Below are 18227 nucleotides of genomic sequence, written 5' to 3'. Positions count from 1 at the left end.
TTTTGCCGTCATGTCTGATCTGAGAACATTTGACCATATATTAAGCTTTGGCACTACTAAATGTGATTTTTATAACGGTATCAGTAAGTCTAAAAGATCCTGATGTGAAGTTTAAAATGGTGTGTTTGTGTGTCAGATAGCGGAGACGTATGCGTTTCTGCCCAGAGAGGCGGTGACCCGTTTCCTGATGAGCTGTGGAGAATGTCAGAAGAGGATGCACATCAGCCCCAGCGGTGCAGAGTTCAAAGGTATCACACCAAATCCACACACACACACACAAACATATAGACCAATATAGATTACTTTACATTAGGTGTACTCTAAGTATTAACTGAATAAAGGCTGGTTTGCAAACATCTCCTTGACTCTAAAGAGCTGACAAGCTAGAATCCATTCATTCCTATATATTTATAGGAACATGTTCAAAGACACACAGCTTCGTTGGACAGCTCATTGTCTTTGTTAAGAAACCCCCCTCTCATCCCTTTTGTCCCCTGCCCACCCAGTAACGAGCTCCCCCCGTCGCGCCAGCCTGAAGCTAATGAAACCCCCTCTGGCCACACCTCCTCCCTCTCGCACACACTCATCCCGACACCCTCTGATTAGGCTGCAGTCACTGGAGTGTCCTGCTAGCCTCCCTACACATGGCAATTAGCCCAATTACAGGCCTTTTAACAAAGAGAATGCCTCTGAAACCAGATTATTTCTACAGAGAGTGAGAGGGATTGTGGGTGGAATCCGTTTGGGGAGGGATTTGATTGGGAGATTTTCATTCGGATGGAGAATTGAATGAATAAAACTCTGTTATTTTGTCATTTTGGCAAGCTGCGATCCCAGTGAGTCAGATCCCAGCAGTGCGGGTTGCCAATCTGAACAACTGCCCTCAAATGTCCCGCTCGTTGAGATAAACAGAGAGGAAACATCTCCCAGGCCTGAACTGTCAAAGTGTTGTGTCAACGTTGTGGGCTTAGGTTGGGTGTTGCTCATAAGAGCAGCTAATTGGCTTCTTGCCCATGGGGGTGCACAGACCGCCCCCCACCCCCCTCCAGTCGGCCGTACGAAAGTTCAGTGCTGAATTATTCAAAGTAATTAATTACTGTACACTCGCTCTCTTTAATTTACGCTCGGGCTGTGGTTGATATCAGCTCTTTTTTCCACATATCTGTTGCTGTCATATGGCTTAATGTGCAATTTATATATAGATAATGGAGAAGTGATATTAGTAGTACAGGTTAAGGATGTGGTAAAATGTCAACACATTATTTTTTCCTAACTGGAATTTCTATTAAGATTGAACATTGGTCTGGGGAGTCTGTTCTGTATTTTCTACTGCACAAGAGGCGTGATCAACAAGCATAGTTCAAATGACTCTGTACGCAATCGGATAGTCCTTCAACCAATCAGACCCATGATCCATCGCTTCTCTATCTGTCATCATGTTAAACCCAGGTGGATAAGCCGGTTTGTGATTGGTCCCCGCAAATTTGTAACAGAAGTAGGATAAAAAGATGTACAGGTTTCCAGCCTGAGCTGCAGGGCGAAATCAAATCGGCAGCTGATCGGGCTGGGTTTACCCAGTCTAGGATAAATATAATCTATTTATTGTTGTTTGTTTATCCTCTTGCTCCATTCCTTAACTAAAATAATGTGTTTTAAAGGAGAATATTTCAATGTCAGTATAATCTGATATTTAATTTTGAGTATTAAAGTTTTCTCAGGTTGAGTGTGGATGCTACTGTAGATTGCCAGCAGTCCCTTGTGAAAAGAAGTGCACTTTTAGTGTACTTCGGGCCTTAAACGTATATTAAAAAATACTTGTAGATAATATAATATCAATTAAATAAAAAGCCACTTAAGAGTACTTATTTGGCGCATGATTTCATGATGTAATTTTATAATACTGTCAAATTAAAAGTTTGATTTTAAGTGCATTTAAATGTTTATGTTTTAATATGTTGTTGTGCTTTTAAAGTAGTACACTTAATTTGATGTGTTGACTAACATACAGTACATATAAAGTACTTGATTATAATTTTAACTGTAGAGTAGTTTGATATTAAGTTTAAAGTTAATGTATTTTAAATGTACTAAATAGCAACTTATATAGTAACATAAATGGTTGTCAGTACTAACAGCAGTACACTTTAACCATATTTCAAAGGTAACAGAATTATGAAATTACATATAAAGATGTCAAAAATACACTTAAGTTCAACTTATTGCATTAAATATAACAAATAAGTGTATTCTAATAATAAGTGTAACAAATAAGTATATTATTTTAAAGTATATTATTTCCATAGTAAGTACTTTTTTTAAAAACTCCTTTTTCACAAGGGGTGATGCTAACCTTTGGTATTAAAGGGTTAGTTCACCCTAAAATGAAATTTCTGTCATTAATTCCTCACCCTCATGTCGTTCCAAACCCGTAAGACCTCATGTCGCACCAAATGTATTTTTCGTCGCTTCTTAAAATGAAGGTTGAACCACTGTAGTCACATGGACTATTTTAACGATGTCTTTACTACCTTTCTGGGCCTTGAAAGTGTTAATTAAATTGCTATCTATGGAGGGGTCAGAGAGCTTCATATTTTTTCATCAAAAATATCTTAATTTGTGTTCCGAAGATGAACGAAGGTCTTACGGTTTTGGAACAACATGAGGGTGAGGAATTAATGACAGAAATTTCATTTTTGGGCGAACTAACCCTTTAACTTAATTTACACTAGCTTGTTTGTGGTCATTATTTTCTCTTTGTTTTTTTTTTTTTTGCATTTCTTTGCTGCCTCACTGATAAATATATATATATATATATATATATATATATATATATATATATATATATATATATATATATATATATATATATATATATATATATATATATATATATATATATATATATATATATATATATATATATATATATATATATATATATATATATATTATTTATATATATATTATTTATATATTATTTATATATATATTATTTATATATTATTTATATATATATTATTTATATATATATATATTATTATTATTATATATATTATTATTATTATTATTATTATTATTATTTATATATATATATAATTTTTATTTTATTTTTTGTCATATTAGTGACCAAACAAAAAATATATCTTTTATTATATGTTTTTTTTAGTTCCAGCCAAGGTGAAAAATTGATTGGACAACTTCATCAGGGAGACTTTTTAGCAGCCTGACAAAACTAGGATCCTGAAAATATTTTTTGTCTTTAACCATTATTATGTTGGTTTTAGTAGTGATCTAGTTCCTGAAGGAATTTTTTCAGTTTGTTGTGCTAAATCCATATGAAATGAGAAAATGAGGTTGATCAATACACTGCAAACAGCTCATCCATTACTGATAGCCTGTGTGTGTGTGTGTGTGTATGTGTGCGTGAGATTATCAGCAGGTAATGGGTTGCTTCATGGCTCTTTTAACTCACCGCTGATAAAATCCATAATGAGAAGGATGTTGCATGACTAAAAAAGCCTCCACATTTACAAAGTCTACAGGAAATTGTTGAGAGTTCCTTGCAATGTGTTTTAGACCTTCTTCAGAACACTCATGAATGCCATACATGTATTTCTTGCGCATTATTCACACACACACACACACACACACACACACACACACACACAAGATGAAATAAAAAAAACTAATTACTCATCATTATTGTCACCATCAGAAGCATTATCATCATGATCTTTCCAAACATTCACAAGGATTTTTTCACAAAGTAGCTTTGGATAAAATACAATAAAAACAGCTGTTGTGGGAGAATGGGTTTGAATTTGTATACATTTATCTATGCATATGAATGTAATTTGCATATGCATTTTTTATAATTGGGCCTTTGTTTATCATTGTTTATCTTACAGAGACAGAAGTGTGACTGCAGAAAACGTTAGGGCAGATACTGCCCTCTAGTGACAGCTTAGAGAAATAACACTCTTTATGTCACTTTAAATTATAACAACAGAATTATTAACTTTTACTGTCACGAAAATGATGTATGGCCTCACTGTTGCAAATCTCTCATGCTTTCTCAGAGAATAACCAACCGACCTCTCTGGTGGCTGACCTCATAGACTACAACATGCCCCTCACGACAACCTACCTGAAACAGAAGAAACTACAATGCATGAACAACAACGAGCAGGTAAAGCACTCTTCTCTAATATCTCTATGTGTTCACTGACTGACATGTACATTCAGTTTCATCTTGTTTCAGTCCATCCAGATGGTGCAGAAATCATTGTGGGTGTTGTGCTTTACTGACTAGAGGCGTTTTACTTTAGTTAGCATTTATTTATTTTAATTAGAAGGTATAGAAATTCATATTTCATATTTTATAGCCTTAAGGAAATATTTCAGGCACTTTCAGCATGTACTTCAGGTAATATGCAGTAACATATCAGCCACCCGTGGGTGGACGTGAGTTTGTGTGGGATGCTATTTAGAAGGAATGGCAGTTACCGTAATTCTGTTCTAATTAACAAGTTTTTCTGAGAAGCTTGCTAATTAGCTGAGGTGTGAGAAAACCGGTGAAGTGCCAATCTAACAAACAAAGGCAAACCATACTTAGTCACATACACCACAGTTTGTACAAACACAGAAAGGTGTTAAACTCTAACTCAATTTTAAAGTTTGCTCAGTAGACACTTGCTTGCGATCAACATAGTATGGAGTCAATGAGGCAATTTCCTAGCTTAACCAGCAATACTTCAGTGGAAAACAGCTTCACCAAATTAACCGTGCTAAATTTGCAATTTATTAAATTTGATCTTATTTTAATTTGATTACATTTTGATGTTCAACATTAATTGCTAAAAAAGACATCATACAAATCAGGGTTTTAAAGTGCCCCTGTTATGCTATTTTAAAGTTTCTTAATTTTGTTTTGGAGGTCAGTACAGATTATACACAGATTATATATATATATATATATATATATATATATATATATATATATATATATATATATATATATATATATATATATATATATATATATATATATATATATATATATACACTCACCTAAAGGATTATTAGGAACACCTGTTCAATTTCTCATTAATGCAATTATCTAATCAACCAATCACATGGCAGTTGCTTCAATGCATTTAGGGGTGTGGTCCTGGTCAAGACAATCTCCTGAACTCCAAACTGAATGTCAGAATGGGAAAGAAAGGTGATTTAAGCGATTTTGAGCATGGCATGGTTGTTGGTGCCAGACGGGCCGATCTGAGTATTTCACAATCTGCTCAGTTACTGGGATTTTCACGCACAATCATTTCTAGGGTTTACAAAGAATGGTGTGAAAAGGGAAAAACATCCAGTATGCGGCAGTCCTGTGGGCGAAAATGCCTTGTTTTCTGCTAGAGGTCAGAGGAGAATGGTCTGAGGTATGCAGCAATGCATTTGTGAAGCCACAACACGCACAACCTTGAGGCGGATGGGCTACAACAGCAGAAGACCCCACTGGGTACCACTCATCTCCACCACAAATAGGAAAAAGAGGCTACAATTTGCACGAGCTCACCAAAATTGGACAGTTGAAGACTGGAAAAATGTTGCCTGGTCTGATGAGTCTCGATTTCTGTTGAGAGATTCAGATGGTAGAGTCAGAATTTGGCGTAAACAGAATGAGAACATGGATCCATCATGCCTTGTTACCACTGTGCAGGCTGGTGGTGGTGGTGTAATGGTGTGGGGGATGTTTTCTTGGCACACTTTAGGCCCCTTAGTGCCAATTGGGCATCGTTTAAATGCCACGGCCTACCTGAGCATTGTTTCTGACCATGTCCATCCCTTTATGACCACCATGTACTAGGGATGCACCGAATATTCGGCCACCGAAAATTTTCGGCCGAAAATGCCCCAAAAGTGCATTTTCGGTTTTCGGCCGAAAGACTTTTATCACCGAAACAACATGGCCGAAATGTTGTGATGACGCAAACAGAAACCGCGACCTGCACGTGCTTGTCTGAAGCAACATGTCTGCGGTGTGGACGTATTTCAGTATATCTAAGAAACACCCACGTCTGCTCCATGCACACGAGAGCTCATGTTCTCGATTAGAAGAGGACCATACTTCACTGTGAAACCGAACGCAATCTTTAACAGTGGGCATGTTTTAAGCGCGGAACACACTTCAATCTGGCGGCAGCGCGCGCGCGTGAACGCGATCATCTGTGAGCGCGATCGATCATCTCTTCCTTAAGAATAAACATGAATGAACATCTAAGGTGTGTTGAGGATACATTACAACTTACCGTCACGTATCATATGTGGTGTAATCGCTCAGTCAGTGTTTCAACGGCAGAAAGACCTAAATATAACTGCTGTAAACTAAACGGTCATGTAGCATCACATTTACCTCAGGCACCTCAGTGTCCTCAGCTGTTAGTTAAAGAAAAATCAACTCTTTCACTAAATATATGACCTATATTAGCCGTTATATTCATTATATTCTACTTAACCTGTTAATGATATCTTGATTATTTCATTTATGTTTAAATAAAATGACAGACACTGTGTTTAAATGATTATATTTCAACAACGAATTGGATAAAAAACTATTTTATAATTAGATTTAGAAGTTATTGCAAAAACTGCCTTATGTGAAGTGTACATGTTTGTGTACTATGTTATTTGAGTGTTGATTATTAGACCTAAAAATACATAGCAAATGAATTTAGGCTAATAGTTTGGGCTCTGTTGTTAACCTTTAATATTAATGTGCAAGTAAGGGCTCCCTATATAGTTTACAGAAATATCTTCAATAAACTTTTAGTTATAATTTAATTAATTTAAGGACAGATACTTTTTTTTTTCAGTAAACCAATAAAAATAAATTAAAAGCCATTTTGTAAAACTGCTGTACCGAGCCGTCAGTTTTGTGTACCGTTACACCCCTATTCTACAGTTAACATATGGGCTATGGCTTTGCTTTGATACACTATTATGTTGAAGGCCTACAGAGAAAATAGTTGTATCCTTAAGCAGTTGCACTTGTTCTGAATGCACTTTCTTGTAGTAGTCCTACAGAGAAAATTTTTAAATGCGCTAGACCTAAATGCACTTTGTTTTTATGAGAGAACATTTAATTTAAAAACCTTTCTGTAGACCTGTACATTATTATTTAATGTACAAATGAGTGGGGTCAAGTTAAACATTTTAGTTTGAATTTTATTTTATACTGTGCATTGTTGCAATGTGCTAAATAAATATTGGCATAACTTGTAATTGATTTATTCTTTGAAACTTTACTAAAATCAAGGCATTGCAATTGCATACATTAATATTAAAGTTAGTACACAGTCATAGCCATAAATGCAATGGTACTAATAATTGGCATAATTTCTTTCGGTGTTTCGGTTTTCGGCTTTCGGCCTTGGTTTCCTCTTTTTCGGTTTTCGGTTTCGGCCAAGAATTTTCATTTCGGTGCATCCCTACCATGTACCCATCCTCTGATGGCTACTTCCAGCAGGATAATGCACCATGTCACAAAGCTCGAATCATTTCAAATTAGTTTTTTGAACATGACAATGAGTTCACTGAACTAAAATGGCCCCCACAGTCACCAGATCTCAACCCAATAGAGCATCTTTGGGATGTGGTAGACGGGAGCTTTTGTGCCCTGGATGTGCATCCCACAAATCTCCATCAACTGCAAGATGCTATCCTATCAATATGAGCCAACATTTCTAAAGAATGCTTTCAGCACCTTGTTGAATCAATGCCACATAGAATTAAGGCAGTTCTGAAGGCGAAAGGGGGTCAAACACAGTATTAGTATGGTGTTCCTGATAATCCTTTAGGTGAGTGTATATAAACCGACAGTCCCATGTTGTTTTTCTTTCTTATGGACACTAATGAGTGGAGAGACCTGAGAAAATGACAGGTCTGACAGCAGTTTACTGACCTGTAGTGGACAAATATAATCTCAAAGGGAATACAATCTGTATTGACCTTGTTTTGGAGGTCTCCAACAACAGGTTTACATTCATCAAAGGTCAAAAAACATATACATTGCACATCACCACTATGTTCAATGATTCTCAAACGACACGTTGGATGAATCAGTCTCTCTAAATCCCTCCTCTCCGCCTATTCTGCTCTTATTGGCCAGATGTCTCAGTCTGTTGGGATTGGTCTACCCCGTGTCGGAAGCTGAACGGCCATTATCATAACTGAACTTCAACTCACGAGGCTTCCTCCAACCTCAGCGATTGTACACACTGTAAAGAAAGTAACGATGACATCGATTTGACCCTATCAATCCCAGTCCGATGATGACATTGGAAGAACTAGTTATTCAACCCGAACCTCCATCACAAGGATGATTTGAGCAGGACTTTTCTCAGTGATGCGTTACTAAGTTTGAGGTACATTATAAGATGCTGCAACTGTAATTCCTCACCATCAGCATTAACAAGTGTACGCACATCAACAAACCCATGTGTGTATTTCTAATTTATTGCGTGGCACATGCAGGAACTGTATCACTAACGGTGCATATGTTAGCCGAGCACTAACGTGAATGACTGATGTAACAAACGTTTGTAAAACAAATCTTGCTCAATCCTTCATCATTACTCAAAGTAGTAAGAACGACAGACAATCTGCATTTATAGACACAGTTTTAGGTAATATTGGCCCACAGCTGATTAGTATTAGCTGATGAAGTATTTCAGAAAGACCGTAATAACTTGAATTAGTCGGAGACTTATACAATATAAAACACAAAACTATGTATTTTGAACACCCGGTAGAAAATATACACATCAATAATTATTCATACTCAGAGGTTGTGACTCTGAGTGGCAAGCTGGTCCAAATAAAGTGAGTACTGACCCATCTTTCAAGAGCAAGCGTTTTGCGATTCCTGGGTTGAAATTCAGTAAAAAGACGTTTGAGGGCTGGTGAAGTTCTTCACGGCCAGACAATGTACAACATAGACGGGCATTATGTGAATGTCTTTTCTAGTGACATAGAACCGTTATGCAGTGGGATTTGAAACAAAAACTTCAGAGTATTGGCAATTCAGAGTCGATTCTTTCTTTTGGGAGAGAATATCTTAATTTATTGTGCATTTTCGACTTTACATTTACAAACAGCTATATTACACACTGCATAAAAGGGAATATTTGAAAAAACATAATAGACCAATTTACATTTTTAGACCAAATATTGATAACAAGATTGCAAAATAACATTCACTTTGCATTGCTACGCTGTTACTTCAACTAGTCTGGCACATAACCTAGTCAACACTAACCACTATAAAACTGTGCCAGGATTCATACTGGTCTAAGCTAGTCTTTTCGATTCCAGTACACTCTAAAATGCTTTCCTGTTATGATGTAGCCAATGTAAGACAAAACGTACCACAGACATTTCCTTTTATTATAGAATATTCCTCTGCACTGCAGTTGTTTGCTTTCAATTTACTGTGAAATTCTTCCTATATAAGTCTCTTATATAAAATGTCCTAATATAAGTGAGAGGGTTTGCTTTTTCGAAAATTGCAGGGAGCAGACAGGAAGTGTGTGTGTGCGCGCGTGTGTGTGTCTGTGTCCAATTGCAGTTTTGGTCTCCAAAGGGTGGGGCATGATGCATGAAGCAGGCAGATGATAAGTTGAAAGCACAAGCAGCACACACAAAAAAAAATTGGTACAGTTCTGTATCCCCTAGTGAAAAAACCTATGCCAAAATATTTAAAATACATTTATTTCATACTTAGTATAGTACAAATGAACATATTTGCTGACATATTGATTTTAGACTACTGATATAAATATTATAATTAAACTTTATTTGGTGTACTTCTTTATTGCACATTGCACATTTCTTAATATTAAGCCAAACATTTGTTTATTATAACTATTGGTAAGGATAGTACACGCTCTGTATAATATCAGTATTTAAAGGAACACGCCGACGCCATACATGCCATTCTCATCTCCGTGCGTGCCATAACTCTGTCTGACGCACCCACCGCTAGCCTAGCTTATCACAAAGACTGGAGGTAAACGGCTCCCTATAGCCTACTGCTGGAACATTTTCCTATTTACATGTTGTGATGTGTATAGTTACATCGTGTTCTAAGACCGACGGAAAATGAAAAGTTGTGATATTCTAGACCGATATGGCTAGGAACTATACTCTCATTCCTGCGTAATGATCAAGGAACTTTGCTGCCGTACCATGAGTGCAGTGGCGCAATGATATTACACAGCGCCTGAAAATAGGCTAACTTCCGTCAACATAACCAACGTGACAACCTTCTTACGCAGAGAGCGTTCTGGGGTCTATTTTCAGGCGCTGCGTAATATCATTGCGCTGCTTTACCCATGGTAAGCTAGGCTAACGGTGGGTGCGTCAGACAGAGTTATGGCACGCACTGAGATGAGAATGGTATGTATGGACTTATCTAACTCTGGGGGATACGGTGAATAAGATAAAGTCCCAAAAAGTTGCGTGGTCCTTTAAATGCAAGATATTTAAAGGCACAATATGTAAGATTTTTGGATTCAAATATCCAAAAACCACTTGAACAGTGTTATATATTTTGTTGACTTGTGTACTTACATTATCCCAGATTTTTCCAAGAATGTTTAAATCCAGAGAAATAAGCTATTTTAACCAGGACACGGGCCGCGTCCGTGCGTCACCTAGCAGTGACATCATACCTGCATTACCCTCGATTTCCGGCGGAAACACCAAAGACGCTTTAATATATTATATGTTTTATTATACAAGGGAACAACTGTTTGAAGATATTTATAGACTGAAAACGAATTATTGTACAGTAATACAGTATTTTCTCGTCATAAAATGTTTTAAAATGAATTGCATGCCATTTAGCAACACAAGCCATCCAGCATTTATTAATATGATATTCTAATATCGATCTAGCTTATTTAAGTGTGCAACAAGTATCTCATAGCAGCCGTGGAGCGAAAGCACAGAGTAACGCTATAACATCATTTTCAACACCAACTTTACAATACTTGGCAATTCAATTTTATCTTATTTGAATTTTTTTTTAATTTTGATGATTGTTGCTAAAATAATTTTTTAGATGAAATATTGATAACGGGTGCAAAAATGAAAAATCTTATGTAAAATGAATGTACAGGGAGTGCAGAATTATTAGGCACGTTGATTTTCTGATCATATTTTTTTTCCAGGCACATTTGACCAATTCCAAACCACAGTAATCCTAATAACTACTACTGATTTAGTATTTAATAATGTATAAGTGATATATAATTGTTCATGAAGGCTGGAAATGAAAATCACCTTATATTCAGGTGTGCAGAATTATTAGGCATGTTTTCTTTTACAGATAAATTGAGCCAAAAAAGAGATTTAACTCAGACTGAAAAGTCAAAAAGTATTAAATGCCCATGAGAAGGATGCAATACTAATGCAATACTAGACATTGCAGTTAAGGCGTGACCATTGGACAGTGAAATGCTCGTTGGGTCAGCAGGATCTGACAAAAACAGGTGGTGAAGAAAAGACACCTGTTAACTGCAAAAGAATTAAGAATTAAGGTGAAGAATTAAGGGTGAAACCATCAGGAACCCTTTAGTCTTCCAAAGCTGCAACCTACCTGGAGTCTCCAGAAGTGCAAGGTGTCAGGATCTCAGAGACTTCAGTTAGGTAAAGAATCCTAAAAAATGACCCCCACTAGATAAGAATCACAAGCTGAAGTGTTGTAAAATACATGAAGAAGGTTTTTTTATAGGCTTTATGGACAGATAGGTTGAGAATGACTCTTGAAGGACCAGCACCACATCCTCTAGTACCACTGTTTGAAGAATTCATCTTCCAGAATCTGGCAGTACGTTTTGGGAGTTCATTTTTAGTCCATCTCTGCAAAACGGACTTCAGGATGGACTAAAATGAACTCCCAAAACGTACTGCCAGATTCTGGAAGATGAATTCTTCAAACAGTGGTACTAGAGGATGTGGTGCTGGTCCTTCAAGAGTCACTCTCAACCTATAAAACCTATAAAGCCTATAAAAAAACCTTCTTATGTATTTTACAACACTTCAGCTTATGATTCTTATTTAGTGGGGGTCATTTTTTAGGATTCTTTACCTAACTGAAGTCTCTGAGATCCTGACACCTTGCACTTCTGGAGACTCCAGGTAGGTTGCAGCTCTGGAAAATGGTGGCGCTGGAGACTAAAGGGTTCCTGATGGTTTCACCCTTAATTCTTCACCTTAATTCTTAATTATTTTGCAGTTAACAGGTGTCTTTTCTCCACCACATGTTTTTGTCTGACCCTGCTGACCCAACGAGCATTTCACTGTCCAATGGTCACGCCTTAACTGCAATGTCTAGTATTGCATTAGTATTGCATCCTTCTCATGGGCATTTAATACTTTTTGACTTTTCAGTCTGAGTTAAATCTCTTTTTTGGCTCAATTTATCTGTAAAAGAAAACATGCCTAATAATTCTGCACACCTGAATATAAGGTGTTTTTCATTTCCAGCCTTCATGAACAATTATATATCACTTATACATTATTAAATACTAAATCAATAGTAGTTATTAGGATTACTGTGGTTTGGAATTGGTCAAATGTGCCTGGAAAAAAAATATGATCAGAAAATCAACGTGCCTAATAATTCTGCACTCCCTGTATATTACCATTCAAAAGTTTGGTGTTGGTAAGATTATTTAATGCTTTTTAAAGTCTTTAAAGTGCACCAAAGTTGCATCTTTTTTAAAATAAAAATCAAAAAATACAGTAAAAACCTGTAATATTGTGAAATATTATTACAATTTTAAATAACTGTTTTCTATCTGAATATATTGTAAAATGAACTTTTTTCCTGTGATGACAAAGCTGAATTTTCAGCATCATTACTCCAGTCTTCAATGTCTTAGGATTCTTTGATGATTATAAAGTTCTAAAGAACAGCATTTATTTGAAATGGAAGTCTATTGTAACATTATAAATGTCCTTACTGTCACTTTTGATCAATTTAGTTCATCTTTGCTGCATAAAAATGAAAAAAATCCAACTGACCTCGAACTTTTTGAACAGTAGTGTAAAATTAAACACTTTATATAATATAATTTGACCTCCTAAAGCTAGCGATGATCATTTTAGGGTTAAGCTCCTCCTTTCATTGTTAAATGTCCTATTTTGTACCCTATTTGCAGAAAGTGCCAAGAGGCAGATGGAGAAAGGCAGAGTAAGAGATGGAGACTAAGTGCCGAGATATAGAAATGGCAAAAGAAAAGAGAGAGAAACTCAGGGAGTCACACAAATAAGCAGAATAATTAGCAAAGAGGCCCTTGGATGAGTAGGAGCGAGAGCAGAGGATGTGGCGAGGAGGCTGGTCGGCCCTGCAGGACGTGTGTGTCCAGCTCAATTCAATAAAGAAGGAAATTAGCAGCATCCTTCCTGCAGGCTGCAGACTCTCGGCTCTCAGAGGGGGGATGGAGGAGATTAAGGAGAGGGGGAATGTTCATTATCGTTTATGGCCTTTTTTCCCCCCATTTGCTGTATCTCCTCTTCTGGAAACTCATTTCATTCTCTCTCCTCCTTTAGCTCTCTCCCTCTCTCTCCCTCTCTCTCTCTCTCTGGGGAAAGGTGTGAGTTTCTCAAATATTCTTGCAATATTGACATAGGCCTACTGCAGTCACACAGAAAACACATGATAGATTTTGCTCCATCTGCATTCTTACTTTTTCATGCATTAAATGGATAATCTTTGTGTCTTTTTATGCGATAATCAGTCATAGCTGCCGTATTTGTTAGTGTTAAATGTGTTTTGTCCATTGTCACACTGAAAAATTAGTAGTGTCACTACTAAATTTAATATGTAAGAGGTGGCAAGTTTAGCAGTGTGAGTGAATGTGAATGTGTCATTTGTTCTTATAAACGCTGTATTGTGCCATTTTGTCTGTAGGTGGCAGATTTACCAAGCAATTCATTCTGCTAACTAACAATTCATACTAGCTGAACAAAGTTGCTGTGTAATCTTTTACTGGCTTATTTCAGGAGTCAAAGTTAAAAGCCAGATTATTTTATTTTATTTTTTCACGTATTGTGTCTGTTTTGGTTCTTTTTTTCTTATTAGTTGATGCGTGCCTTGTTTTACCCCTCATTGTCTTTTTATAGTTCCCTATTTGGTTCAGTTCTTTGTCAGTTTTTTTCACTTTGACACTCCAAAAAGTTCATAAAGAGATTGTAAAACCCAATTTATATGAATCGAGTGTTTTAGTCCGATTTTTTTTTTAAGAAACATGGTCACTTTATACGAGGACCAGATTTAATTTAGGCTTTTATTCACGTATAAACATCCATCAAAGCACAAGCTCAAGCATGTTCGCTTGACGTGCAATTTTTGCAATTAGATTTTTCTCTCCCTGTGTGAACTAAGTCGTGACGCACACACATTGTAAACTGGCTTAAAAGACAATGATTCACATTGTCTTCTTGCATTGCTATTGTAAATCTTTTTCCTAACGTCAATCTAAATATAACGCTGGTGCAGTTTGCATTATGGGCAAGAATTGCATTTCCTGATTCCTTTGAATGTATGTGCTTGTGCTTCTCTTGAGGGCTCCATTAGTCTAAATCAAAGGGTGTGTATGTTCATGCACTTAGATGTGCACTGGGTAATGGAGACCGTAGTTTACTGTGCTGATGTATATATGAAAAGAACAAAACTTGGCAGATTTCCTTTTTTGTTCTTTTTTCAATATGCTGAGACCGTGAGCATATGGGATGGCTCTACAATTATTGTGGTCCTATTTTAGCAAACACCAAAACAGATGATTTTTTTTAAATATGAATATGGATTTCTAGCACAAATGTCGCTTTTGCAGTAGATGAAGATGGAGGCAGAAAGAAAAGAGGGGAGGGGAGGGAATTGGAATTGCTCTAAAGTGGTTTTGGTGATTCTGTACCTCACTGTACTTATAGCGGGGGCGTGACGTCAGCGCCCGCGGCCCCGCCTCCATCTTCGGGGCTGGTTGCTGGAGAGAGTCGCGCGGAAGGCTCTCGCCACCGCAGCAATATTGTTGCAATATTAAACGGATAGAGTAGAGAGGAGAGGGGCTCTGCAACGAGAGGGGATCTGAGAAGAATATTAAAAACAAATTGCGTCCACCAGTGAAGGTAAGGATTCAATTAGGCTGACATGACTTCATTATCTTAAATAGTAGGTTATTATAGCTTTCCCCCAGCAGTAAACGGCGGTTTGTTGACTAGAGCTGCAAAGAGCATATGGGAAGGTCGTTATGCTAATTTATTTATTTTCTAATTGGGGTTTTAATAGTGAGTTATGACATTTGTACATTTTAAGTTGAACAGTTAAAACGACATATCCGTTGTTTACCATGGCGTTTAACCTGTACAAACACGCGACGCGTTTACCGGTCAAGTTGAACAGTATTTTGATGACGGAATGAAGACGGTTATTTTAACATGTTTAGTGCGTCGCAATCTCGAAACCTTGGCAACATGATAGCGTCCATAGATGCTTTAGAGTGTTTATCCGCAGTCAGCATTTCTGTCTGAAGTATTCGAGTTGTGACTGTCATGTGTTGTTGAATATGCGCTTTCTGTACGCTTGATGGATTATTGATAATGCATGCATGGATGCTGACAGCAGCGTGTTTCTACTTTTTGTTGTTGTTGTTGTTGTAGTTGTATAGATTGTTCATTTTATTTAGCACAATGAGTATGCTATAAACACAACCTGGGAGAAATATGTGCAGGACAGTCAGTTGGGTCTATTTGAGGTAACGTTATTCTTGTTATGCAAATAATATCTTAACTAAACAATAGAAATGTAGTATGATACATACATTTTAAGGTTTGGATCAGCTGTGGCCCTCAGACTGTTAGAATGGATCATGATTTGATTCTAGCTAGCCTATATGAAAATATGAATTATAGAGTTTAACAAATTTGACCGATTTGGGCAGTTTGCGTGATTGAGGTAAATCAATGTTAAATATAGTCAAGATATTAAAGTTTTAAGTTAGAAGGGTAAGGACTTTCCCAGATAACATTGTCGTAAATGATGTATGGATAAATTAAGCTGTGTTTTTGTGACTTTTGCTGAATGACGATAAACATACTTGTATGGTAACTTTATTAGCAGGATATAATTAAAGTAGGCCTAATTTAAACTTCTTATGTAATAATAATGTATTTTATTTAAAATGTCCAGCATGTGCATTTTATTGTGAGTTTTTATCAGTCTGGCAAAGCTGGTTCTGCAGGCTTACATATGCATGAAGGCCTGAAACCAGAGAACAGCTTACTTATATCTAAAAGTGCTTTTTGAATCCTTAAGACTAATGCATTTCAGAGATTCTTGACTTTGCTTTTGTAGTTTCTGTGTCCCTTGTGGGTTTGTACAGCCACTTGTGCTTGCACCAATGCAAATGGCAATTCAAGTCAGCATAAAAATCTAAGTAAAATGTGTTTATTTCTTTAATGTTTATTTCTCAGCTGTAATTTGGTGCAATTAATGGACAGCTCAGCAGTTGTTACTGTATCTTCTGCTCTCCTGTGCCTTTGGCTGGTAGTTTTATAGACTGATGTGGGCGTCTAAGAACCGAAGAAATGTGCCACTGAGTCAAATGCCAAAATTCACTTATCCCTCCATCTTTTTAACCTTTTATAATCCTTGTCCTGTTACTCTTTCCATTTTTAGCATGAGACACTACCCCGTATTTTTTATATACTGTGTGGCAGGGCTATTTAAATGGCCTTTATGATTACGTTTAATGGCCATGCAAATTAAAAGCAGAGAGGTTTGACAAAGGGTTAAAGGCTTTAAAACTGCCTTTATCATCCTCTGCCTTCTGCCAGAGCTTCACAAGGATAAAGCCTACCAAAATAAAATCACTTTTTTTGACCCCCCTATACCCACCCACCCCACCCCACGTCAGCCTGTCCAGCAGAAGTGAAGCTCCATGAGCCATAATCCCTCCCTGAAGCCAAGCTGTTCGGCAGTAAGGATCCCCCTCGCTCCTTCTCTCCCTCCTCCTCCCCCTTGCGCACTAGCCATCTAAATAGTCAAACTCATCCTCTCCCATCCTTTTGTTTTCTCGCTCCCTTCCACTTGCCCTCCTTGTTTCTCTCCCCCTCTGTCCTTTCTCAGCTCTGGTTCTCTGAATCTATTGTTCTTTGTTTTGTCCTTGTGGTATTCCGATGACTGTCTCTTTGCTCCTTCGTTCCCTGAGAGGGTCTGTACCATCCTCTGCTCTTCTCCAGCCATTACAAGACGAATCAAAATTCCCATCTGGAGCCCCGAGATGCGCCTCTTTCTCAGTGCCACTGTTTCAGTGTCCCATGGGTCTGTATGGCCACTTGTTCTCGCATCACTGCAGATGGGACGTGCTGTATCTTAAAGTCAAACCACCAAATCGCCAAGCCCTCTTATTTTTCCATGTCTGATATACATTATACGGCCGTTCAAAAGTTTGAGTTCAATAATTTTTATTGGAAAGAAATGTATAGTTTTATTCTGTATTGAATGTATTAAATGTGAAATTTAGCTTGAGCACAAAACCAGCATATTAGAATGATTTCTGAAGGATCATGTGACACTGAAGTAGAGGTCTGCATTGGGATTGGGATTCCGTGGGACCCAATGCTAATCTCGCGGGAGCGGGTGGTTTTACCTTTGCTGCCGGTGGAAGTGGTCAAAAAATGTAGAGCGTGTCCTGACTGAGTCAACAAATGAAGCCGCATTCGATCAATAACATTCTCTTCCTCCATAGCAGGCTATGCCAAGTGATCCATTATTTAATTCATTCGTTAAGTATGTTTAATGTTTGTTTTTTTTGGTATTTGGATTATTTTCATTTTGCTATATATTAATTAGCTTGGCTACATAAACACCTGTGATTTAGCTGTGAGGTTTTTATTTCCTTTTTTTTTTTTTTTCATTGTTTTTGTATTTAATTTGTTTAATATTTAATTTATAAGTAATTCAATTAAATGTTGTGCCTTGTTAGGTTACTAGAGTTTAGCTGTTGTGGTTAGGTGTGTGTGTGTGTGTGTGTGTGTGTGTGTGTGTGTGTGTGTGTGTGTGTGTGTGTGTGTGTGTGTGTGTGTGTGTGTGTGTGTGTGTGTGTGTGTGTGTGTGTGTGTGTGTGTGTGTGTGTGTGTGTGTGTGTGTGTGTGTGTGTGTG

The 18227-nt window shown here is 37.1% G+C and overlaps 1 protein-coding gene across 3 annotated transcripts in view; it reads left to right on the top strand.

Annotated features, from left to right (window-relative positions):
* The window catches only part of nol4lb (nucleolar protein 4-like b), a gene marked incomplete at its 5' end in the record, with an annotated part of 130275 nt that overhangs the window by 34383 nt on the left and 77665 nt on the right, over window positions 1–18227 (top strand). For 2 of the 3 annotated variants that reach the window (XM_079802394.1, XM_079802393.1), the window contains 2 exons: window positions 137–248; window positions 4080–4189. In XM_079802394.1, the coding sequence (XP_079658520.1) occupies window positions 137–248; window positions 4080–4189 (222 nt within the window). Of the gene's footprint in view, window positions 1–136; window positions 249–4079; window positions 4190–15033; window positions 15193–18227 lie in introns of those variants that run through there. The other variant, XM_079802395.1, reaches the window with a different exon arrangement.

This window comes from Gobio gobio, assembly GCF_949357685.1.
Source record: "Gobio gobio genome assembly, chromosome: 21".
Taxonomy (NCBI): domain Eukaryota; kingdom Metazoa; phylum Chordata; class Actinopteri; order Cypriniformes; family Gobionidae; genus Gobio; species Gobio gobio.
Note: the sequence above shows the minus strand (reverse complement) of the source record. Positions and strands in the feature narration are given on the sequence as shown.